General features: G+C 44.4%; 1 protein-coding gene across 1 annotated transcript; it reads right to left on the reverse strand.

The window, feature by feature from the left end:
- Nucleotides 1–229: 229 nt before the first annotated feature.
- ACE2 (angiotensin I converting enzyme 2) lies at nt 230–24,849 on the reverse strand. Its single transcript, XM_010158165.1, has 18 exons — nt 24,667–24,849; nt 21,495–21,653; nt 19,501–19,594; nt 18,751–18,894; nt 17,286–17,398; nt 16,651–16,759; nt 15,837–15,934; nt 14,164–14,333; nt 12,913–13,139; nt 11,823–11,967; nt 10,223–10,321; nt 9,420–9,542; nt 8,895–9,067; nt 7,862–7,920; nt 3,591–3,691; nt 2,469–2,585; nt 1,013–1,207; nt 230–350 (listed from the first exon to the last, which is right to left on the reverse strand). The coding sequence occupies exons 1-18, from the start codon at nt 24,847–24,849 to the stop codon at nt 230–232; spliced, it is 2,430 nt and encodes an 809-aa protein (XP_010156467.1).
- Nucleotides 24,850–25,687: the final 838 nt, after the last annotated feature.

Consider the following 25,687-nt stretch of genomic DNA (forward strand, 5'->3'; position numbering starts at 1 on the left):
ATTATGCACATAATCCATAGAAAAGCCACAGGACACATATATCTTCAGTTTGTGCATGTTTTCTAGTTACCACATGAACAGCAGATGTAGTTGCTGTTGTCTATGAAGCAATAGATTAATGGTCAACCAGAAGACATTATGTTTGATGACGTGTTTTGGTCCTCACTAGGCACTATTGTTAAAGGTGAAATTAAAAAAAAAACAGAAACCTTTAGTGTACCCATGTCTTCTAGAACGATGTTTGTGTCTCTTCAGATGACTCAAAACCCATGTTGCTTTTTCCCTCTTCACCATAAGGGTTCACCTCTTCACAGTTTGATCCTGCTTCACTCCTACTGTCTCTTGCTCTCCTGTAATGAAAATTAATTTTATATTAGAAGTCCCTGTTCCGTTCAAGTCTTTCTGGATCCCCAGAATCCCCTACTGTAAATAATACCGTGTTTAACTGGGAATATTTATATAAAAGAAATTGTGTTGGTTTTAAGAGGAACTGTAGCAAACCTATGATGTTCTTAGAAACACCATTAATGGAGAGACATAGAAAAGCAACCCAGCATATTGCTGTTAATGCAATAATGTTTAAGGAAAATTGCATTACTGGACAGCCCCCAACAAGAGTATTGAAAACTGCAGATGGTGATGAATGTGGAGATGAATGTGTGCAGCTGGTGATGAATGCTGGAGAAGACACTGTGATCCCAGCAGGCCACTCCATCCACCTTGCAGTGGGGTTGGCAGAAGCCTGGCCACACCGTGGCTCCCTGCAGCCACAGCACCCAGCTGCCTTGGATCAGCTGCTGATGGTGGGGCCATTGCACTGAGGTGCCAAAGCTGCCGTGTGCTGAAAGGCCGGGAGCTGAGCCTTTAGCCACCACTGTTGATGAGAGAGGTATAATAAACTTTAATTCCTTAACGTGCTTCAGTTAGATTTGGCAGCCCATGTGTAAGCACCCTGACGGTTCAGTCATCGTCTCCCAACGCTCATGATCATAGTATCAAAAATACTACTCACTTTTTGCGATCTCTCTGCCCAGTGATGATCAAGACAATAACTCCAATGACAACCAAACTAATGACCACTCCAAATATTATTAACCAGATGGTGACTGGCGGTTCATAAGGTGTGGCCAGGGTTGGAAGTATGCCCACAAACTCCAGTGTGTTATCATCCAGTCTGAAAGCCTCATTGATTCGGCCTCGAGCCATCCTGCCATTAAGAGCAAATTCAAGGAGTTTCACACATTTATTGGAAGGAAATAAACAGTTTTCAGCTATTGGTTTGTTGGGGTTTTTTTAACACCAGTGTGCCAAGGTTCCCCTGAACTGTTCAGCTGAAAAGGCTGCAGAGAAGGTGCTGCTAAACCCATATTACTTCTGACCTGGGGTGGTGAGTGATAACCACAATAACTTTGGCCCTTAACCTGTTGCAGCTTAACTGACATGTTCAGACACTGTATGAACTCTTAAACTCAGTCTTAACAATTATCAAAATGAGGCAAACAGCCTTCTTATCTTTCTCTCTATTTGCATTTTGCCCCTCATTCTCTTTACCCTAAGTTTCTTGGCTATCCGTAAGTTTTTTGGATATGTGACAGAAAACCACAGCTTTGACTTCTGACCTCTTTCCCCACTACAGTCTTCCATAGTTTTGATTCTCGTGTTTTTCACACCACTGAAAAACCCTTCCCTGGTGTGTTTTGTGTGTCTTGTTTTTCCCTGAATGTCTGTTTCTGCTATTGAGTGCTAACCATACAGTGACTTTCATAGCCATACTCTTCTCCCTTGGTTCACCATCTCCTCTTACTGCTTTTTCAACCCCTTCTCATGCTGATGCTGCTTCTAGATTTGTGCCCTCTCCATTTCCCACTGTATATTATCCGTGACCATCTGCAGAGCTGCAGTTTTACTTATCATTTCTACAGCAATGACTTACAGTGGTGTCATACTGTGCTATAAAAGAGCTCTTCATTGACATGTAAGTGGGAACTAGCTCTTGCGCTGACCTTTTCTTTTCTGTATAATCAAATACATCTGGCTGCCTTTCTAACGCATCATAACTCTGGAGACCTTGCTATATGATAATTCTTGCAGTGAATCTTCACTAAAGAGAGGAAGAAAACCCACATGCATGCACACAGCGTTACTGTGCCATGTATTCCAGAATGCAAGGTATTTCCCGTTAAAGTTTGAGCAATGATATTTCCTGGCAAGGTATGATGCAATTAGTTGTGTTATGGCAGTTTTACAAGCCCTCTGAAGCATTTACTTTGGCTGATGTCCAAAACACCATCAGATAGATGGACTGTTTTCTTTCTGTCAAAGCAGTATTTCTCATCCCACTATTTCCCTGCTAACTGCAGAACTGACTTTCTTATCACCCCTTCTGTCTCAGCTGTCTTGAGCACTGCTTTCCCTTCTACCCTTTCACCTGGTTGGTTGTTTTTAACCCCAAGAGAGCAAAGTCTCACCTGATGGCATTTTCCACATCAGCTTTGGGCACAATATCACTGATACTACCTGGCATGCTGACAGTAAGGTAGAAGGAGATTCTTTGTGTCTGTTCTGTCACAAGAATGTCTTCAATCCTGAAGCAGAAACAGAAAAGAAAGGGATTTTTGATTGTTGAGATAACATGAACTTTAAATTCTGGCAAGTGAACAGTTGTGTTTGATAGGCAATGCCAGCGGGTTAGTTTATGTTGAGTGAATGCTTCCTAGTGACCTCAACTGGGAATTGAAATCAATTTTCCTGTCAGAATCTCTTTTTCCTATGTGCTCATTAGTAACTTGAGATGGAGAGAGTCTACTCCATACCTAAGACAATCCTTGGGGTAATTTTCCAAAGCACATAATCACCTGCAGAACAGAGTGCTTTTGTGGCTTTTTGAGTGTTTGGGGCAGATCTCATGAATGAGGTGATGTGTGAAGTGCTGAGTTGAAAAAAAAAAAAATAATCCTTCTTCCTTTTATTCTGCTAGGAATAGATCCTAGGTGTTGCATGACTGATGTTCTATAACGTAATAGCAAATAGCTTACGTAGATAGCATCTGAAAACTTTCAAGAGACCTAATAAAAACGGTTGCTTTCTTACCAAAATCAATTTCAGACTATAGCCTTTATGTTTGTAAGTGAACCTAGGCAAGATTAGCAAATCTGCATGGAATTCTAGTGCTTTATAATAAACAAGTTTATCTTTCCTGGGCCCAAAGCCTCTTGGATATTCAGTATCGTACATGTACATTGTTATAAATTTGTATTTCTAATCAGTGTATCTTCCCTGATACTCCCACATACGTGTTGAGCACAAATTCTCAAGGCTCGCTTCCACCACTGACGAGTCATGGGAGACAGAGCCTTCTGCATCCACTGAAGTTATCTAGCTTCAGTTCATTACTCCTAAACTTCAGGCTCCTGAGCGAAAAGACAACATGTAACCAAGCTGGCATCTCACCTTTTCCAACCAGCTGGTGTTTGACATTGTTTTCCATCACCTGACATTTGAGAGAAGGCACAATTAATTCTACCAATTCATGCCGCTAGCGAACCAGAAGCAATATAGGCATAGCCAGCACAAGTAAGCAAGCCACTCACTGGAAGTTAACTTCCTGTTTCTTCTCCTCTGCAAAGTATTTTCTCATGGCATAGGCGATGGATGACTTGAACAAGAAGAGCTCGTTTTCATCCCATTCATACTGCAAAAACAGCACAAGAGAAATTCAACAGAGAAGACAATTGTATGGCAAGTTATCTGTCACAAAGAAATCATTACAAAAAGAAATAGAAATTGTAATGCCTGGCGTGCACTTCAGTATTATTTAATTGTGCCACGACAGCGCTTCAGGAATGTACTCAAACCTTTTAGCTCGGTTAATCTGGGCACTCTACAGGAGGATAACCAAGCAGGCACGCCCACTGCCAGACACGGCATCATGCTGTCCCTCTGCATTTTCTGGTACCTTTACATGGGACTACTGAAGATGCTGCAGTCCCAGCCCATCTCCCTGCCTTATGGGGAGCAAAGGCAGCAGGAGCAACATTATTCCTACCATGTATTGAGCATTCTGCTTGAAGTCTAAAGATTTCATCATTTAGATCTTGTTTTAATCACATAATTTTATCTGCAGACCTGTTCTTTTAAGGAGAAACTTTGGGGTGGGGTTGTTGTGTGAAACTGACTAATTTATTTGCTCGATGGCTGGGATTTTTGTTTGGGGTATGTTCTGTTGCAGTAATAAAACTCTTTGTATCAGTATTTCTGCAGCAGGCATATATTTGTAGGTTTTTGCTGGAGAATAGATAGGTGATATAAAAAATGCACTGCCTGTGTGGAGGCCTCTCCCAGCCTGCCTTATGAGTCCAAAGTTATTTGCAGTGGAAGTCAAAAACAGCTTCTCTGGGGCAGAAACTGAGAGCTGTACAGGGGCCAAAAACCATCTGATAATGCAGCCTGGTCTGTTGTGCAACACCACGTGTGCACGAAGGGAAAACTCCCGTTTGAACCCTGGGGAAATCTGTTTTATCCCCCGAAGGCCTAGGTTTGATTACGTTTATGGCAGCTGAGCAGAAATGCCTATAAATGCTGCCCGTGACAATTTAACATGGCTCCTGACTTTCTCAAGTATCACTGGGGAAGGTGTGGCAGAAGGCAGCTCTCTTGTAACAGGCTTTATAAAACCCAGTTACATTTTTCAACCCTCCTGACACTGACATAAAATGAAGAAAGAGAAACAGGCAGGAGGAAAGAGCAGAAGGAGCCCGCTGCTGTCAGTCCGTGCAGGATCTGGCCCCTGGAAACGTGCAGGTGACCCATAGCCCCTGCTAGGTGAGCAGCCCCATAGCCCCCAGCCCGCTCCCCACGGCATGCAGAGGGCAGGGGCCGTGCCAGCTCTGGCTGTTGAGGCTCGCAAAGGCGGAGGCTGAGTCACCTTTACCTGGGCAAATGCCCCCAGCTTTCTCATGCTTTGCTGGGCAGCAGGCAAAGCCCTGCACAGAGGCACTTCTTGCTACCGCTGCTGTCTCCGGCAGCTGGCAGTGTTCACCGGCACAGCCTGCGATGCTTCTGAGGGGGTCCCAATTTTTCATTTAACCCCAACATCTTTATGGTCTGTAGTGTTTTCTTTTTTTTTTAACCAGGAGCTAATTGAGCTAGGTTCCTCTACTGCTGCTTTCTCTTCTTAGCTTTTTAATCATGTATTTGTTTCCGTGGCATACATTTCGTCTTTTTAAGTCTAATGCATTTTAATTGCCACTGTGCCTCCCAAGTGCCTTTATAGATGCCATTACAGGCCGTGTGGATGGAAATACCGAGCTGGCTTCTGATCTGTGTTTGAGTAATGAGTACCCGCACGCCTTCCCTAGGCATCTCAGAAACCTTACCTTGGTGCTCGCTGCTAGTTACAGAGCCCGCTTTGCCTTTCAGAGCGAAATGAACTTTGCCAAGCGCCTCTGCTCTGTTATAGCGTGTTCCCTCTGAGATCCCACGTGTGACTTGAAAGACAGTCTAAGACTGGCCTCTGATTCAAAAAAGGATTTTCTGTTGTAAAATACATCAAAATGCCTGCAGGCTGACAGCTGTCCATTCCTTCACGCTGTCTCTCGTGCCAGCCTTTTACAATGTAATCACACGTATGACATTGACCCAGTGGGGAAGTTTGAATTAATGTTTGAAGAGGGCTTCCATTTTCAAGTGGTGGTCAGGAGATTGACACTCCTCGAAACCTTAATTTTAAATGACAGACCCTGAGTGATTCAGGGGGGATCATGTAGCACTTTCCTTCGGGAGAGCACATTCATAAAGCCCCGGCTGAAGCCAAACTGTGGGTGTTTCAGCCTCATCAGCTACGCTGGTAACCCAGCGATGCTAAAGCTGCAGCTGAAATCTCATCATCCTGAAAACAATTAGCAGGGTAATTGCAGCAGCACACACTCTGGCACAGCTGGCATAAGCCCATCCGTGAGTCTGGATGCTTAACTTGCCAGAACTTTGGGCTATTGAATGTTTCCTGCTGTAGCTGGGAAGCGCAGGACTGTCTGCGTGCCCTGCAGCTGCCCCCGCCCCAACTGCCCCTCTCCCCTTAGGAGGGTGGGGGTCTTTTCCTTTAAGCTCTATCCAGTGCTGAAGAACAGAAGTACAAAAAGATCTGCTGGCACACTCAGAATGCTTTCTGCTGTTCTGATGGTGCAAAGCAGCGCAAAATACATCTTAAACAGCTGTGCTGGGTTCCTGGCTGCTGGGCGCTGCGAGATGCATCAAGCAGCCAAAACATACCGCTCTGTGCAGCCAGCCCAAGGTTCCCCCTGCCTTTTCTCTGTGCCAGTTCATGCATACAGCATTACCCACTGCTGGCACACCAGCATTCACAGTCCTGTCCCTGGGAGCTCAGCATAAGGGAAATTTGTGGAGAGACAGAAAGCTATTGAATGGAAAAGGTTTCTTGTGAGTTGGTGAGGTGAACTGTTTTTGAGAGGAAAATGCATGGCTTGCTCTTCAGAGCTTAGGAACCTACTGCCCATACAATAATTCAAATGAAGTAATCTGTATGAGATTGTTTTACAGCTGCCCAATTGCACAACAAAAGACTATGATGGCAACAGGCAGGCATAAAAATGGTATTAAGCTAAACATTAACCATAATGACTAATAAATGTGTTGTAATATGGAACCTTTTCATGCTGTTGATATCAGTTCTTAATTGTATCTAACTCAAGTCAGCAGTCTAGGAAACAATAAAACTCCAGTGGGGCTTGCATGTGAGACAGTGATAGAAGCGAGAGCATCAATTCATATGAAAAATGATCCCCCAGCATTGTGTCCTTGCCCGTCCAAAAGGCTCCAACGCACAGGTCTAAATGACCCACCTGATGACATACTCGTTCTTGGAAAATTACTAATGTTCTGCAAGGTGAAAACAGCTATTAACAGGAATGAAGTGTCTGCACTTGAGCCTTCTACACTGCCTCCGTGAGATTAGCATAAAGAGGCACGGGTAGAATAAGGAACAAATTTTCAGCCGGGTATCTGGGTTAAACAGATGGGCTAAGCCAATGCTCCATTTAAAATCTTAAAAGCCGTCTTTGGCTTTCATGAGTCGTTTTCAGTCGCTGTAATACATTTTATTGGACCAGCTGGTATAATCAGGGAAAATAGACAAGCTCTTGGGACTGAAAGCCCTTCTCCTCGTCTGAATCAGAAGCAGCTGCACTGCCCCCCACAGTCTTAATAACAAAGCTGTCTCTGCATAAGGGTTGCAGGGCAGGGAGGCAGCCGAATTATCAGGGCCTGAAAAGCTTACAGCAAACAAGCAAACACATATATACAAAGGAATGCTGTCAGCAGTGTTTCAGTGTGAAACCAAGAGAATTTGAGAGTGGGATTCAACCCCTCTGATTTAGCCCCATATTTAAAGGTGAAGTAGCTATTCTAACAACTTCTGAAGGCAGCCACCATAGCCATGATAATGGAAATTAGGAGAAACCTGGGCAGAGGCTTTATTCAGACACATCAGCATAGCTGGAAAAAATATGGCTGTTTTCAGGTACAACCGTGCCTCTGTGCTTGCCCTCCAAGCCTGTTCTGTAGCAAGTAAATCATGACCAGTAGCTCCACAGAATAACTCAATTCGTCTAGCTGAGATGTCTTTCTTTAAATGGATAGGAGGACTTACCTGGATAGGTAATTGTAGAGGGAGTCTCGACCACAAGCTCAGACAAGACATCTTTTATGTGATAACCCTTCACCTGAGCTGATGCCGCTCTTCAGACACAAAAATCAGCTACACCCTGCCGTACTTTCTGAGAGCCATTAGCACAACATCTCTGTTTCTCGATCAACACAAAGAGCGTCACAGCGCACACACACTTACCGCCTGGTTGCCCAGTGCCGATTTCAGGCTGATGCGCACCTTGATGGCGTCGTTAAAATCTGGTTTAAAATGAAACAAGGGATGAGTCAGAGCTTCAGCAACAGAAAGTCTGTCCCTGGGAAATGCTGGGATGACTAGAGTTTCCTTATGGGTTCCCCTACTACCCCTGGCCAGCTTGCTGGGGTTGATCTTGTTTTCCTGCAGCCACATCTACTGCAAACATCTACATCTGAGTGGTCAGTCACCCACGTCTGGCTTTGTACTAGATAGAAAGCAAAAACACATCTAAAGTGTAGCTGTCTGGTCTTCTTTAGACATCTCCCTAAGGAAATGTTTCTTTCCCGCCATGGAATGGAGAGAATGAGCAGCTCACGTGCAGATGTTGGTGTCTGGATAGTTGAATCCCACCATTAGAGACTGGCACAGACCTGTTAAGAGTTCGAGTGCTGTCCAGTACTGACAGTGATTACTGATGTATGACCTGAGTGAGTCGGTCAACACTCAGTGTCACCACAAAAAAATGCATTTTTCCACTATTTTTTCCTCCCCTTAAGCTCCCTTCTTTAACCAGCACGTGACAGCAAACAAAACAGCAATGATTTTTCTGTTCCGGTTTGCCCCTATACCCCCAGCTCAGGGTCCTGTGGCTCCCAGGACCAGTGGCTCCAAGCCCTGAAGAACAGGCATGATGCTCTCAGGCAAACGCCATGCAAGTCCAAGCTTCTGGCCTCTCTTCCCTCCGCACAGCCATCCCAGGCTCTTAGCACAGCCACCATAAAAAAGCAAAGCAAATCCATTTCTGAAAACTGGGTGAAGCTGTGACAAACTCCATGTGTGGTGACTTCTCCAGCTTTGGCCATAAGGAAGCCAGTCTGCCTTCCTATGGGTAGAACTTACTGCTTGGTGTATATTTCCTATAACTGTGCTTCCACAGGGAGAAGAGCCTTCACAGGCTACAAGAGAGAGCGGCTTTGTTGCTCAAGGGTTGTGCAGACTAACAAGAGTCCTTAATTCACCCACAAGCCATACGTACATGGAGCCCAGTCTGTTTTCCAACCAATGTATCTGCCAGAATTGTTTTTTTGCAGCCATTTATATAGAGGTTCAAAGTAGTGGAGCAAGGGTGCTGCGTTCATGTATTTCTCTCCTGTTACGCTTTCCAGTGCTTGAGTCCAGGGCTTGGATCTGCCTAATTCAAGCAATTGTCTGTGTATGTAGAAGGAGAGGTAACATGTTATTGCCATGTTTCATCTAGACATCTAGCAAAACAATCTGCTATCGGTATCAAAGTTTCCTTTTTTGCTTCTGAACTCCCTCCTTTCTCCCATTGTTCCTGTTAATAAAAATAAATCATGTTTTTTATGAACAGACAATTAAACCTTTGATGTTTAGATCCTCAGCTGATGTACATTTAGTCAACTTGTCAAAATAAACTGAGTAGATATATGTTAAATTTTCAGGCGATGTTCATTCTTGGTACAACCTCATCGACTCCAGAAGCTTTCAAGGATGAATTAGGCTTTGTTACTTATTACATGTGAGAAATTTGCTTTGTTACCTCAAATTCTGACCAGCTGCTGTGGAGTTGGTAATGTCACATGTGTGAAGAGGGCCAGTATGGTTAGCTGCCTTGCAAAGTGCCTCCTGAAACTGGAACTGAAAGATGGTCCGGGTGTAATATCTAAAAAAAGAGCAAGGAGAAGGAAGGCACAGGCATTGGTAGTCATCTGGCAAGAAAATCATGGAGGCCTCAGCCTCTGGAGATCTCTGCTGTGTCAGCCAGCGCTGCTGCCTTGGAGGCTGCTCTGCAGGGAGGGAAGCCAGCAGGTATTTATAGGCGGTGCTAATGTGGATTTAACAAAATGCCAAGATCAAACACAGCAGGAGAGCCCCAAATCTGTTTGCTGACACATAAACCCAGAGTGAGTAAGGGTGTTTAAGGCCCAACCCTCTGCTCTGTGTGACCCCTCACATAAGGTGGCTGGGACACGGAGGGATGTCCAGAGTTAGCTGCTTCAGGAGGATGCATGTGCGTGGCCCAAGTGACAGCAGTGCAGGGCATGTTGTCTCCCCAAGAGTCAAGCACATCATACAGATGTGGTCCCGCTCGGTTGATGGCAGCACAAAGGTCCTCTGGTCAGCAAGAAGGTTTGCAGCCTCTTGGCTACCCAGAGGTTGCCCTGGAGCAGCCCCTGATGGCCACAGAAAAACTTCCACTAAAATCAGTGACCTTCAGTTAGGACTTTAAACAAAATGAGAGTACATCCTGAGATGCTCCAGTAGGTGTTTTTTGGTAGTCGGGGCTTGTTCTGTACCTGAAATGTAAGTCATGAATTAAACACTGAACAAGGATAGAGCTACCTTATGAATGAATAATCATTGGCCACATGAAACAACACCGCAGGGTCGCAATAAGTTTCATCATGAGGAACAGGTTCAACAACACCAACTATTTCTCTCCTGGGGATGAAGGAAAAACACAGGATTTCCATTAATAGATAATAAGAGTAAAGAATCTGAACCCGATGATACACACAGGCACTTCTTTCACTTCCAAACACAAGAAGTACATGCAGCTCCCAGTAACCCCAAGGGAGGACTGCTCCACCGCTGGAGACCAGAGAGGAGCAGCTGCTTTGAAACTGATGGTGCCAGGAAGGGATTTTTATGGTAGCAGGGAGTAATTAGTGGTGTGAAATAATCCACAGAACATGAGCTTCACACATCCCTCATGTTCTGGCCCATCCCTGGGTAAGCGTATGCAGAGATTGGGTGACCCAAAAGGTGTATGGCTTCCTGTGCCACTGGGCTGGAGGTTTCTCTTTATTTTCCTCTCCTGAGAGCATGCTTCCTGAGCAGCACTATGGAAAAAAACCCATGCCCTAATTTCTGAAAATAAATAAGCTTACATGGAAATATTTTCTGTAAACCTGCATTTCAAGGTCTTGGTCCAGCAGAGAGGTTTGCAGTCCCGCTAGAACAGATGTGATAAGCTTCCCTGAAAAATTTGTCATTCTCCATTTCTCTGACATCTCTGCCACTTTTGAATAAATCAAAGCTGACTGATTTTTACTGTAGGTCAGGAAGCTTGGTTATATCAAGTTTTCATAGATTTTGTTTGCTGATGGAGGCTCACTGTTTGTGTTCATGTTAGAATGCAGACTCCATTTTCAGTGTGGGGTTTCTTTGTATTTTTCTGGCCCCATGTTAACCACCCTAGAAAATGACAGACTCAGTCTGAATCAAAGTGCTTTTAATCTTGAGCTCAGGGAGCCACAAATAGATTGACCAGGGGCGGGGGTGGGAGGGGAAATCTGAAAAGGCACCTCTGGATGCTACTTGCTAAGGGAACTGTATTTTCATGACTGAGAAAGGAGGTATTCTAGTACATGAGAGAGGAAAGACTCAGTCTACAGTCTCAGAAAAATTGCCTCTAAAACCACCCTACAGTGGAGAGGAAATGCAAAGCGGAGAAGTGTGCTCAGACATTTAGTAGAGTGAAGTCTGTATGCTTCTCAGGCTGGCAGGTATGATGACCTTCACCTTCCACATGTCCTTAAGGAGGTGGGGAGCAAACCAGAGCATATGCCCAATGAGACTTAGAGAAGAGCTGTACTTAAGCTACGAAGGTGTCTTGGAGCAGGCATTGCTGGGGAGGCAGTATCCTGGGATCTGGAACAGCTTGTGCAAAGGCCATGGGCTGATTTTAGAAATTAGGAGAAAGTCTACTGAGAGCTAGGTAAACTACCCAGGGCTGAACACAGTGCTAATGGGCATACACAGCTTGTGACACCTTGTCTGCACCCCGTTGGGTGTTTCTACCTGGCACTTTCCTGGGCTTTGTGGAGAGACAGATCCTGCACTATGTGGGGCACAGGCATCCCAGTGGATGGGTTAGAAAAAAGATGGGTTTGTTTTGCAGGATCATGTGCAAAAAACCCTTCTTGTTTCTGAAACTTACTTCATCTCCCACCACCGCTTGGTCCACTCCTGTTTTGTAATCTCACCCCGAAACACCATCCACCTCCACTTCTCCAGCATGTAAGTAAACGGCATAGTTCCAACAATCGTTAATGCTTGTTTGAGCAGAAAGTTGATTTCAGTTTCTGAAGAGACATGTAGTTATGGTAATGGTTATAGTAGCAATTAGTATCTGATTATACAGCTAAAGCTGCTTCCTTTTACAGCTAATGCGTACATCTGGCTTGAATTCCAGATTTTCGCTAAGGAAAAAGTGGAAGAACGAATACTACTGAAAAAACAAAACAAACAAAACAAACAAAAAACCCCAAACTAAACCACACGAGAAAATATGAGGTAAGTATTGTATACAGTTTTGTCCTACTTTCTTTTCCCTGATGCTTATATAACTTAACCCTTTGGCATTTACATGTCATTATCCTTCACTGAATACCTTCTCAGGGTCTGGGGAATTTTGAGCTGAGGATTTGGTACATTTCCATCCTTATAAGGTAATACTCAGAGAAGCCAGACAAAGTGCATTGTAATGAAGGCCTACCTACATTGTCCACTCAATATTTACTTAAACGGGAGATGTAAATCTCAAGGCTTGAGTTTCATTTGAACTGCTAAATACATACATACACACACACGAAGCTTTGATCAACCTGGACAAGTGGAAGGTGTCCCTGCCCATGGCAGGGGAGTTGGAACAAGATGATCTTTAAAGTGCCTTTCAACCCAAACCATTCTATGATACCTTAGTAGAGATATGTACAGATACATGCAACAGAAATTGAAAAGACTGTTAGAGGCTCATCCAAATGAACTACAAAGATTTTGGGGTGAATTGTTCAGTACTGAATGTAATGAAGTGTTAGCTCTTTGTTTCTAAATTCTGTGGCAGCACTATAGTGTTCCTCTCTTCATGATGTGATTTGGGAAAACAATAGTATTTCTGGTAAGTTGGTGGGGTAGGATTTTCAGAAGCCTCCCAGTTGCTCACTCAGCTTACAGACACAATCTTCTGCTGTAAAATAAGGCCTGCAAGTGTTTTCACTTATGTCTTTCATATTTATGTATTTATTTACCTTCATCCTCTTGGAAAGTTGGCTCTAGAAGGTCCAGAGATTTCAGGTGCTGAGGAGTGGCTGCAGAAAGTGACATAATTTCACCTACTGCTTCGTGGAAGCCCTCGTTGGCGCCACCTCTTAGCAGGTAGGCTTTCTCAGAGTACGCCATGTCATACTCGATATGGCCCATCTCATGATGCGCAGTCAGGAAGTCGTCCATGGTCACTTTGGTGCACATCTTGATCCTGTGCACCGGAGAAAAGAATTTTTTTGGTGGCCTGGCCAGCTGCTGCCCGAGCCCTGCCTGCTTCAACCGTGGGGCAAAGCAGCCTCCAGAGCTTGCAAACACCCTGAACAAAACCCGAGCAGCCACATCCTAGCATGGAGTGCTGTTTCTCCTGCACAGGCTTTCAGCCACCTTGAAATTGTGCAGGGAGCAAGGCAAAATTGCCGTTTCATGAGAAGCAGCTGCTCTCTGAATCTTGGCGATGAACTGCGTGCATTAGGGTGAGTACCCACCGTGAAACATAAGCAGATAGTAGTAGAAAAAACCCTGTGTGTCAGCAACTCCTGCTACTTCATCTCATGTAGGTACTGTTTAATAAAGGAATTTCTTCCAGAGAGGGTTTCCTTCACCTTCCCCAGACTGCTGATTTGTGAGGCAGGTGGGTTTCAGCCAGGCTTTTCTGGAGACCAGCCTCTTTCTCTTGGTAACTGCAGGGACTGCAAGAAGGGACAGTTTGCCCCAGAAGACTTCATTGTGTGGGAATTTACTGTCCTGGTCCTCTCCCAGGTATGGAAGGGATTGATGGATTTTTGTGAAACTCTGGAATTCTGCCTACCACTTCTGATATATCTGCTGAAGATAGCCAGTGGGGTCTCAGGAGGTTTTCACTTGCTACTCCTAGGTATCCTGTGCCTTTGCTGCAGAATGTGCACGTGTTCACAAATCCTGCTGGTATCCACAAGCACCCACATTTGTGCTCATTCCTTAAGCCCTAAAACATAGTTATTTCTCTAATTCATATAAGTAATAGTCACTTATCTTCTTAGATTTGAGAGTAGTCCTTAGGTTTTTACAGAAACAGTTACACAGAAAGGTTTACAGTCCCACAGGATCCCAGCTCTCATCTTCCTTTCCCCTCTTATCAATCAGAAAAAAATAATAAATAATGAAAATTTTTAACTTAAACCAGCCTGGTGCTCCTTCAGTGAAAATACAAATGTTCTAAGAGATGGTATAAAGAGGGGTCATAATAATTGCAGTACCTGTAGTCTTTATTCCCCAGATCCCATGCTGTAGGATGGCAAACAACTTTTCTGTTGTCAGTTGGCTCTGTGAGCATGGATTTTTCCCAGAAGTCCTTGGTCATTTCAGGAAGGCCAATGGAGGTGAAGAAGGCCTCAGCAGCTTTGAAAATTCTTATTGCATCCCATTTCTGAAAGAGAAAATGCCACTGTTGACCACTGCTTCTCCACAGGGCCTGTTCCCGATGGCTGGCTTAATGCAGGGCAGCTGACTTCCTATTTATCTCCCAGCAAGTTCAAGTCAGCGCCTGACTTCTATTGAGGGCAAGATGGTTGTGTCTGCCTCCAGCACTTCTGTAAGTTCTGCTGGGAACTGGAATTAAATGTTTTCCCTGCAAACAAAATAGGTTTCTGCACTCAGAGGCTCAGCAGACAGCACCTGACCCAGACCAGAGAAGCCCACATTAAAAGATAAAGTAGAGAAGATAAAAAGGATATTCCTGTCAGTAGCATATATGATCGGGGATCCAAGCCTTCATCCACTTCAGCTGGGGACAAGGTATTTCAGGAAGTGGAACTGCTCCCCTAGCAGTTGAGCATGAGAGACAATCTTGGCCAGAACCATCAAATCTGGCAAATGTATCTAGAGGAGCTGTTATCACATTAACTGCGTGTTAATATTCAGAATATTTTCAAATATCATTCAGCAGTTTTACGACTCTGTATAGCAGGAGCTCTGCACAGACCGGACTGAGTTGTCAGAGAGAGTTTGGTGGCAGACAGCTCAGTTGGATGGGAATCCTAAATTGGGAACATCCACCAACAAGGATGAGTACAGCCTTTTCCTCGAGGCTCTGTAAGGAATGCTTCCTTCCTCACAGTGGTACTTCAGTATACAGTAAGACTACAAGGGGTTCATTACTGTAAAATAGGTGTGAGATGGATGCAGACTTGTGCAAACTGCTTATGAATTGAATTTAGCTATTCCTTCTCTTACCCACATAACATTTGCACAGAGTCCTCCCTGTGACAGGAAGGCAGATTTCAGATGAATACATCACATTAAAAAAATCAAATTCCACCAATCTCTTTTCATTTTATAAAAGGAGTGAATTTAGGCAAGCATGCACAGAGTTATCTTCACCCACGTTCTTGGTCTGGTAAAGATGCTGTCACGGCTGTTAGCACTTCAGTTCTCAAACACAAACACTGGTGCTATGCAGTTATCAAAAGATAACAGGCAGCATTGCAGTTTCCTAGCTGTCACCAAATAAACAAGACTGGCAAAAAAAAACCCTGTGACAGACAAACTATTTGAATATGGGAATGGCTGGCAAATGTCGTATTTGACACCAGCCAACTCCATGAGTCCCGAAATATTTATATGTATAAAATATATCTCTTAACGGATAGATGAAATGGATAGATAGAAAATAGACCTGGAGCAGAATTTAAGCCAGTCAAAGAGAGTGGAGAAGAAAGAGAGGAAAACAGCTAAGGGAAAAGGTACAGTGGAAAATGCATGAACACATTAAGGTGAAGAGCAGAAAAGAATGCAGAAAGCAGTGCTTTGCTGGCTCTGTGTCTGCCTTAGGGCAGCAACAGTTTTCTAGAGAGCGGCTGACACATGGTGTGTAATTTTTGTACCATTTAGATTTGTTACATAATGCATATTGCATAAAGGCATGCCTTACCTTTTGAACCATTGCAGAAGTTACATCAATGTTTGGTTTGGCTGGATAGGGAACAGCCAAACCATACAGATTTGTCCAAAATCTACCCCACATATCGCCTTCAAAAATAAGAAAGATAGAAATACTTAAAATTATTGACTGTTTATTGTTCAAAATTGCCAGGCAATCCTATAAATTGTGCAGTGTCATAGAGACACCCAGACAGGCCTCATACAGATGTGAAGGGGAGCATGGGAAGTCATGCATAGTTCAAACCCAGGTCAATGATCCTTTAATTCACCCAGATCACTTATGGTTGTACAATACATTTTCAGGACTGGTTACTTTCCTGAAGGTCTATTCAGAACCGAATGCTGATATTGTTAGCCACGTGATTGGCACTGACGTGTTCATGTCTATTACGCTTATGGCAGCTTGATGTTGCATACTTTGAAAGAAAAGTCATAAAATGTGGGAGCTTAGGACAAGATTTAAAAGAAAAAAAGATCTCTCTCTAAAACTCTCACTCTTTAAGGAAGACAAGTGCTGCAGCAGGGAGAGAAATGTCCCAGCCCAGTGCTGGAGTTCTGAGCTAGGTGTCACCAGCTCTGACGAGGATGTGGACATCTGCCTTCCCTACCTGCCTCTGCTGCTATGCACCAGTGTCATCTTTGCTAGGGATGACTTCTTCATTTCTCCTCTCCCATTTTCTTATCTATAATCTATTTGTTAATATCCTGATTAAACAGACAGATTGCTCTGTTCCCATGCACCTCAAAGGCGACTGTCCTGTGTACAAAGTCAGGCTTGCATGACATGGCCACTGTTGACATACCCAGCAAATGAGCAGGGAGGCATCCTGTGGAGCTGATGAGCTCAGGGCCGTAGACTTGCTCTAGCCGGTGCCTCACGTAGGCATGCAGCTGCTGGTACAAAGGTTTTATCTGGAAACAAAGGAGGAGATAGAAAAAAATTATTTTCTCTTTGCCCTACTTCACTTACCCGTCCTAAACAGAGACCCTCAAAGGTGTGTCTAATGAGATTCTCCTGGCAGATAAGTGCACCCAAAACCTGCAGATGAGCTGTGCTCACTGCCTTGGAGTTCAAGCACTGAGTCTACATCCTAGTCCCAGAAGTCCTGCTCAGGTACGAGGGAGATTAACTTTAGACATGGAGTATCAAGTATGCCATCTACCCCACAGGAAACATACCTCCCCCCATGAGCTCTACCTGGAGGAGAAAAATGGATCTGTGGAGTTCTGTCTTTCCCAGTCTAGTGCAGCCTAAGGGGACCAAGTGGTCCTTGAATGGTAAAATGTCATGTGTGTCCCCCAGTGTCTGTTAACCTCATGTAGACTTAGATCAGCCAGTTTAGAGAAGGTGTCATCTTCCTTCACAGCACTGACATGTCAGCCCACCATCATGAAACAAAGCCCTGGGGCCCAGGTGAGAGATTTTTCCTGCCTCTACCTGCTCAAATGTCTTCTCCACATCTTCGATTAGCTGGTCACGGCTGTATTTGTATTCTTCTGGATAGTCTGCTTCATAATTTGCTCTCCAGTAATCTCCGTAGTCAGAATAATCTGTAAGTATGGACACATCCTATCAGGACACTGCACATGGCACTGTTCAGGTCTGCAGGAGCACTGCAGCTCCCTGTTGACCCCGTTCAGACCCACAGTCTTTCCCTGAAGCAAAGTGACAAAGTGTGAGATACTCTGGGCCTAGGGGGGAGGAGAGCACTCCCACAAGGCTCTCTCCCACAGGGATGCAGGTACGGGAGATTTCCAAGAAATGCAGAAATTGCTGTCACATTTATCTGTTAATTAGGGTTGGTACAGCTGGAGATCAAGGTCAAAGGAAAATGGCACTCCTGACTGGAGCTCCTGCAGGTGTGAGGGAGGGCAGCCTAGGCTCAGGCTGGATGCTAAGAGGTTCTTGCAGAAGGTCTGTTCTAGTGGACGTTGAATATGGGCCCCTTCCTCCAGCAATGAAACCACCAGGGCAGGTGTTGACACCAGGACTGAAATTCAGCTCCCAGTTCCACTAAGCCTTCCAGTCCATTGGGTTCCATCTAGCCCAGAGTAGAAAGGGCTCACAGCTGAAATCTCTTCCTTATTGGTATGGAGGAAGGTCATAATGGCCATTTCTTAATGTTTCATTTCTTTCCTGTCTATTTGGACTACTATTTCTTATTCCTGGTGTCTAGCTCCAACATGACAATTTTCACAAAACAAGGAGTATAGGAAAGTAGGTGATACAGCTGCAGTTTGGTCAAGAGACAGACGATGTAGCTACTTCAGAAACTATTTTAGAAGTCCCCTAAAGAAAATTATCATCCACCTGCCATTGTTCCTTGAAAAGACAATTCCCTATGGTTTGCGTGGAGATGTCTGACTGGAAGCACACTTCCCTTAGTGCAATATCCTTTCTAAGCATAAGCCTGCATCTGCTGGTCCAAGCCTACCAAATCTAATCCTTACAGTTAGGGCATAATGCTTATAAATGTACCACTGCTTGTGGCTGCTGCAAGAAGGTCAAGGCCAGTAGAGAAGAGTTGATGTCACCAAGACTCGGCAGCACTCAGAAGTTGTTTAAATTGAGCACGTTCACCCATAAGTCACAAGCAGTGCAGTTCTGGGTAAGGCAGTATGTAATGAAGGGCGCTGATACGTGATGGCTTTTGGGGAAGGTGCCAACAAAGACATCCCCCTTTTGTTCCAGGCTGGTTATGTACCTCTGGTCTGGTCATTGGCACTTGTCTTTACCCCCTCTCACTTTGCGACGTGCGCACCAAGACCAAATTACGTGCAAAGTGCTGCTCATCAATGTGTAAAAAATTATGGATTTTGAACCCTTGTGCAAATTGCGCAAGGCTGCGGTATGTTTGTTCATTTCTGGAGGACACAAAAAAAGAATAGAAATTGTGACTTACTATTAAGCTTTGCAACCTCATTTTTAAGTTCAACATACTCTTCGTATAATGGTCTCATCATCCTGCCAACTTCAGCTCTCCAGCCTTCCCAGGCCCACAGTCTCTCATCATAATCAATGCTGTTAGCCATAATAATGTCCAGACCTGTCAGAACAAAACAAAAAAAAAAGAATACTACGCCTTGAAAAAGCTTTATTTTTCTTTCACAGCAGGCAAATCAGCCAAAGCAAAAGAAATTTCATGTATGAAAACACTTTGTGTTCAATATACTGAAATATTCCATTATCTTATTGCATTGTTTTCTGATTTAAGGTTTTCCCTTTCTTCTGTTTAAGAGACACAGAGCAGACCAGGAATCCCTTAAATCCTCTCTCTGCATTAGTTTCCCTTAAGTTGGTAGCGTTCTTGGGACTGGCCTCAACGCACCATTGAGTCTAATAAGACTCCGATGACAGGGGGAAAAAATAGACTTTTTGTCATGTATGGAAACCCTGAGTGACATGCAGGCTGTAACATTAACTGAGCAGCCCTCTCCAAATTTGTTTACTACAAGTAAGAGGCAGTATGTCTTCTGGCCTGCTGTAGGTCCCTGAACTGCTAGGTGCAATGGAATTATGACTAAGCTTTACATGTCAGGATATATCTATTGAAACTACAGCCTGTTCTCTTGTGGTCAGGAGCCACCCTTGGGCTTTTTTCTTTTTGAATCCTCAGTGTAAAAGACAGTAGGGGTGGTGTTCAGTACCATACCTGGCTCCAGCACCAAACACTCAGACGGTTCAGTGGTTTTACAGACAGTCCCGGTGCTGTAGATGGTACTCATTGTATTTAGCACAGTGCTCAGCTGCAAGTCAGATGTGAGACAGCCCGTTAGAAACACACTCTGTGCAAAATAACAGGCAGTTATGCTAATACCTTAAGAGCTCAATTCAACACTTCACCCACCAGCTTAACATTTAAGCATATGCTTAAACTCAGTAGAGATTAATGGAAGAATTTGCCTAAATACATTACTGAACGAGGACCTAGCTGCAAAAGAACAGACAATGTCCCAAATATATGATGTAATCAACAGGTCCTTAATATCCTGTCAGGCACAGCTCTGGATTTAATGAGCACAGATTGTCACGAAAGAGCTATCAATATATAGCAGCAATAAAACAATAAAGTTTAGCAATGTGCTTCCGTAAGCGTGGACCCACCTAAACTTTACAGGCAGGTCATGCGCTTGAGTGGCAGCAAAAAGGACCCCTGTGCAGATGCTGCCAGCCCAACCATTGCTTGTGGTTTTTAATATCGCGTCACACTGATTGCATAGATCTGCTGCTTACACTCCATTACAGAGAAGTTACGGCTCATGTTTTGGTCCAGCTGAAGGCCAAATGCACCCGAAATCATTCAGCTCTACCTCAGAAGCTATACTACATAGCTCTGGTTTTATATTTTTAAACTTTTTCAGGTTTTCATACCTCAAGAAAAACATGTACCACTTTTACCTTTTCCTTTAGGACTAAGTTATTTCTCCTTTAAAGCTTTAAAACAGAACTATGTAGAGTTGTCAGTGGGAGGGGTAGTTAATGACTAGCTCCAACTTCATCTCTGTCAGCGTTAAAATAAGTGGGCACCCGGGGGAATTTTTATCAGTGAAGAATATTTAAATATTCTTATGGAACCCAATCAGACTGTAGAGAAAGCAACTTTTCAAGCAAGAATCAACAGTTTCAGCCCCAAAGGCCATTTATTTAAGAAACTGCAAGTGTCTGAATGGGGAGGATACTGAAGAAACTACCTCCTCAGCAGAGACAGCATCACCATCAGCACATTGCTGTGCTCCACAATGAATATGTGTTTGTATGAACTGTCAGCACTCCCACCAAGGTAATCTGTCTTTCCAGAAACACAGCTCATTTGGGCCAGACAGGAAATCCAGCCAGCCCGCTGCTTTTCTTTCATGGTGGTTAACACTGCTGACCTTAGCAGAAAAATCGCCAGATGCTTCTATAGTTAGGACTGTAGGATCCCCTAACTCAATGCCATGTTTCAATTTGATCTCTAGCAACAGGAAACAAATTTATTCCTCAAGTGTTTGGTTATAAATCCCTTTCGAGTCTGCCTAGCTGCTCACTCCAATTCCCATATACTCATTATCCGTATACATGCCTTTTACATGTCAATGGAAATGTCAAATCTCATTATGAATCTTGCTAAATCTTGCTGGCTTTCAGCAGCTTTCTGTGGAAGGAGGTCACCAACCCACCTCCATTTTAGGCATCGAACGGCTTCATAGAAACTTCCCCCCTTTTTCACAGTCTGACAATTCATCGTGTGCAGAGCAAGACAGAATTCCTTCACCTCCACCTTTTTGACTCAATGAATGCCCTTTCACCCATCCCTTTCTGCTCATTGCCCTAGGTCTGGACTTAGACTACCCCTTAGCACAGGTCCTCTTTTCCTCTTATGACTAACCTGGCCATCTGTGCAAGGACAACTCTGAGGTGTGTGTGCATTTGAACTTCATTGCACGGATTACATGTCAAAACTGCTGACTTGAATGGGAACCAGCTTCAGAAGCCTGACACCCCCTCCATTCCCAGACTGCTGTGACCACCTCGTACAGGTACACCCTCCATACCCACGATGGGATATGGCATCTTCCCGAGATGAGCACCGTGCCCTCCCTCAGGCGTTTTTTGGGAGGCAGCTCAACTCACCTGGCAAAAACCGAGCTACGTTCAGCAACTTACTCTGCTATATTTTTCTGGTGACAGCACGGACGATCCTCTGTCCTGAAGAGTCTGGATCTGGAGCCTGATGAGAGCATCCTGGATGCTGGTTAATGGGAATTTGCTCGCATTCATAGAGGCCTCGCTGTAAAACGCGGACCACTTGGCATCTGCCTCATTCTGAAAGGGGTGCACACAAACCATGGATTACTCCTCTGAACACATGCAGCAGCCTGATGTACTTAATGGGAAAAAAATACTATTTCTGGGGAGAACTTATTTTGTGGAGACCACCCATGGATTGTGGGTTGAGTGCAGCAAAACAGCTGGAGAACTCTTTGGCTTCAGTTTATTCACACATCCAGATGAGCATTTTTCTTTGGACATAGCAGAAAGGAGGACTGTCTCCTCCCACTATGCTTGTCATGACTGATCCAGCATGGCCCGGCTGTGTTCCCTGCTACTCTAAATCACCAGGTATTCTTCCCTTAGTGCTTTTCTCGACCCACCTGTGTCTAACAAAACCCGGATATAAGCCAACGCACAGGAGGGCTGTTACCCAGATGTCATTCCCTGTTTCTGCTTCAGCAGCAGGGGCAGACAGCAGCCAAGATATTGATAGAGTCTTTTCTTTATGTAAATATCACTTTCTCCTGAAGTTTTGGTAAATAAAAGATTATACTTGGGCATAGGAGTCTCTAAAACGGTGCCTAAACTGGACATGCAAAACCTGAGTGTTTTGCATGGGATTGCTTTTACCACTGCTGCAATTACCTACCTCGACACTTGAAACTCCCAAATTTCGGTGCACCAAGTGGCACTGTAAGTACATTATTTGGAGTTGGAACTGTCATATTCCTATTCACCTTTTTTAATGTGTTTGTACATAGTTTAGCACATTGGCACCTGTCCAAAATGGTAGCAAGAACAGTAATAATTAACCGTGTCCTTGGGATAGTTTAATTAATTGCACTCATGCCAGAGCTTCACGCTTTGGGGAGAGAGCACCTGTAACACCCATCCCTCCCTGCTGAGGCATAAGGGAACACAAATGTCATGGAAGAGCTCTTTCAGCCACACTTCACGCCTGTGCAAACACACAGTGAGGCCGGTGCTTTCAGCAGGGCTGTGCCCGGGTTGTCCATCCCCGTCTGTGGCGGACCCACGGTACCTGCTTTAGGGTCTGGCAGCGAGGCAATGCAGACGTAAGCCCTTGGCAGTCCCACCCCGCATCTCTCCCTGCTCCTGCAGCCCCTCTGTGGGACGGCAGCCGTTCCCAAGGGGTTCCCCAACATCTCCGCCTTCCCAGGAGCAGAGCAAACCGTGGCTTGCAAAGTTCAGGGCGCTAGAGCTTGATAAGCACCCAGGGGAAGAGCATCACTGCATAAATCTGTCTCTGCACTCTGTGTCCTGAGCAGGGACGGAGAGGTGCCTTAGGAGCAGCGGGGCAGAAGAGGGGGCTCTTCAGCTACAAAAGCCAGGGGGAAAGAGGTTAGCTTGCTGTCTGATTTTTCCCCAATTAGAGGAACAGGTTGATAAGTCAGAGGGACAGTTCTCGGGTTTGTGGCCCAATTTACAAGGCAAATGGATGGGAGGGAGCCAGAAGGGACAATATTCATTAACTCTGCTCCTCCAGCAGAAAAGGAGGAGGGGAAGCAGTGGGTTTATTATCATGGCTACTGAAGAGATCGAGCAAGAGAAAAGGTTCTCTCTGAGCACTGGACTAATTGGTTCTTACTGCTGGTATCTCCTCATGTATTTTATTACCATCTCATTAATGTTGAAAGTACTATATGGGACTTTCCCTTTATGTGTTTGGAAACGTTACAGTTTAAGTATATCATGCCTCAGAAAACGTTCCAGATTGACAATGATTAGTCATTAGGATTTCTTCCAGCAACCAGTCTCCTTGCTTTAATTAAGAAATACGATAATTAAACCATGTTTTAATTAAGCTATATGGCCACAAAGTGGAGGACATTACACCAAAGTAGAGTGTATGTTCAGCTTCATTTTTATGCTTTGAATTGTTTTTCTCTAAAGCGTGAGTTAACTTTAAAATGCACATGGCTACAAAACTGAAGATGATTTTGTTCATTTTGAAAGGCTCCAAGGTTACAAGATGCTAGGCTGAGGCATGGCAGGGTAGGCAACCAGCCATAGCATGGCTGACTGCTCTTGATAAACACGATGCTTGCCTAGAGACCCCTTTGGCTGGGACAGCTAGAGAGGTTGGTGCTGAGAAGAAAGGAGAACTGTGTTGCAAGGTAGCGTAAGTACAAATGCTGTGGTCCTTGCTGCAGAGAGAAATTGGCTTTCAAACCAATGTGCTAGATCACTATGCTATGAACTCCACTGCTGGCTTTTGGAAATCCATGATCTCACTTCATTTTTCCCAGTTTAGTAACTCTAGACAGTCTACAAACAGCCCTGACTATGAGAATAGTGATGGGGGCAGTAGGGAAGGTCCCCCACTGGGTGAAGGTTGTGTATCACTATATAATACCATCAACAAACATTTGATAGAATGCCTACATTCAGAAAATGTTTGCATATACAGTGAGAAGTAAAACAATTTCAGCAATAGAGAGTGCGTTGTCCGTGACAGTAAAAAGCCCAGTGTCAGCTCAGTCTTACAAAAAGTGGGAGACCTGAGCTCACATGGGTGCAAGACTCGAATCCCATTCCCTTGTGCCGCAGGTCAGCACCTGACCGGGGCCCTGGGAGAAGACCATCCCCTCTGGGCTGTGTAGTCTCCAAGAGGAAAGGGGCCTTGCACAGCAATGCCATTGCAGACAGCACTGATGGTGGTGGACCCCGAGCTGAAGAAGGCATCTCTCTCCATACAGCTGAGGTTTTGGGGCTGAAAATGCAGCACCCCCTCACCTTTTCCCTCCGCTCAAGAGTGACTTGAGGTGATGGCTAGGGACAAGTCCAGCCTCCAGCCATCCCCATGCAGTGTGAGGGCAGCCCAGACACCAAACCTAAGCTGTAGAGGCTGGTAGTAGCCCAGGCACCTCCAGCAAGGCATTGCTACATTAAAGCAAGCCCCTCTATCCTCCTGAAACTAAACCACAACTACCAAAGAAGTAGCACTCCAATTTCAGCCAACCTTTATGGAACCAAAATAAACAGGAAAGTAGCTGCTCAGATTCCTAAAACAACAGTAAAACACGCAGGAGAGAGCACTCACCATTTTATTGGCAGTCTCCTCGGTGATGTTGGTGTTGTAGTTCCATGAGGCAAGGGAGGTCTCATAGCTGATGTTTTCTACCCTACTGTTAAACTCATTCAGAAACATTTCTGCTTGTTGTGTGACATCCTGGGAGGTCACGACAGCACTCAGACCACACAGAAGGCAGAGGTGGACCAACATATTCTTGTCTGGGCTGAGAACCTTCCAATGAAGTAGGTTTCCTCAGGTAAGCTTCTCTGTCAGGCTCTGTCTCATCAGCCTTCAAGCATGGCTGGCATGACAAAAAGAGGCTGAATCCAATTTCCCAGGCCTTTTATAGGTTTTATCCATTGTAGGAGAGAAAGGAAAAAGTTTTTTATAAAAAGCCAAATAAACAAAAGTCAATGATTAACTTTGGAAATCATAATTACTCCTGCCATTTTATGGCCTTCTTATAAAAGGCTTTTACTTTTGGTTAATGTTTCCCAAATGTGCTGTCAATGATACAGCTGGTCACTTCATCTATAGCCTGCCCGTGTCTTTGGTAGCTCAGAATCTGTGAATCCTTTAACAGGCTGGTGATAAGCTGTAAAAATATTTAGAAACTTCACTGAAACACAAAGCCATGAACCTTAACTCCCAGGCAGAAAGAAACCCTAGTTAGCCTGACACAGGGTACCTGCCTGGGTGTTTAGGCCCAGGTTTTAAATCTTTCCACAGCTCAAATGATTTGGAGAATATACCTCGTTTTCAAAGCAACTGGAGGCATATAAAAACAGATCTTTAAATATGTTCACTGAACTACCAAAAAAGTATCAAGAGACTTTTTGGAATCACAACATCATGCATAGAGACCTAATTGGAACTATAAATCAAGTGGATTTAAGTACTAAAGTGACTAAGACTACTAAAATGACTCCAGTCTAATATCTAAATACCTTTGCTAATCTAGCTGGGAACCTACCTGCACTTACTGCAAATCAATGGGAAAATCAATGCATGAATTAGTTCTGGAAATGCAGCTTGGATTGAGTGTTAT

The sequence above is a fragment of the Eurypyga helias genome, unplaced genomic scaffold, assembly GCF_000690775.1.
Source record: "Eurypyga helias isolate BGI_N326 unplaced genomic scaffold, ASM69077v1 scaffold44298, whole genome shotgun sequence".
Taxonomy (NCBI): Eukaryota; Metazoa; Chordata; class Aves; order Eurypygiformes; family Eurypygidae; genus Eurypyga; species Eurypyga helias.

Coding starts and splice junctions, on each gene's coding strand:
- ACE2 (XM_010158165.1), bottom strand. CDS start 24,849: ATGTTGGTCCACCTCTGCCTTCTGTGTGGTCTGAGTGCTGTCGTGACC. Junction 21,654..24,666: donor AGGAGACTGCCAATAAAATG/GTGAGTGCTCTC, acceptor CACCCCTTTCAG/AATGAGGCAGATGCCAAGTG. Junction 13,140..14,163: donor CTGGGGAATAAAGACTACAG/GTACTGCAATTA, acceptor TCCGGTGCACAG/GATCAAGATGTGCACCAAAG.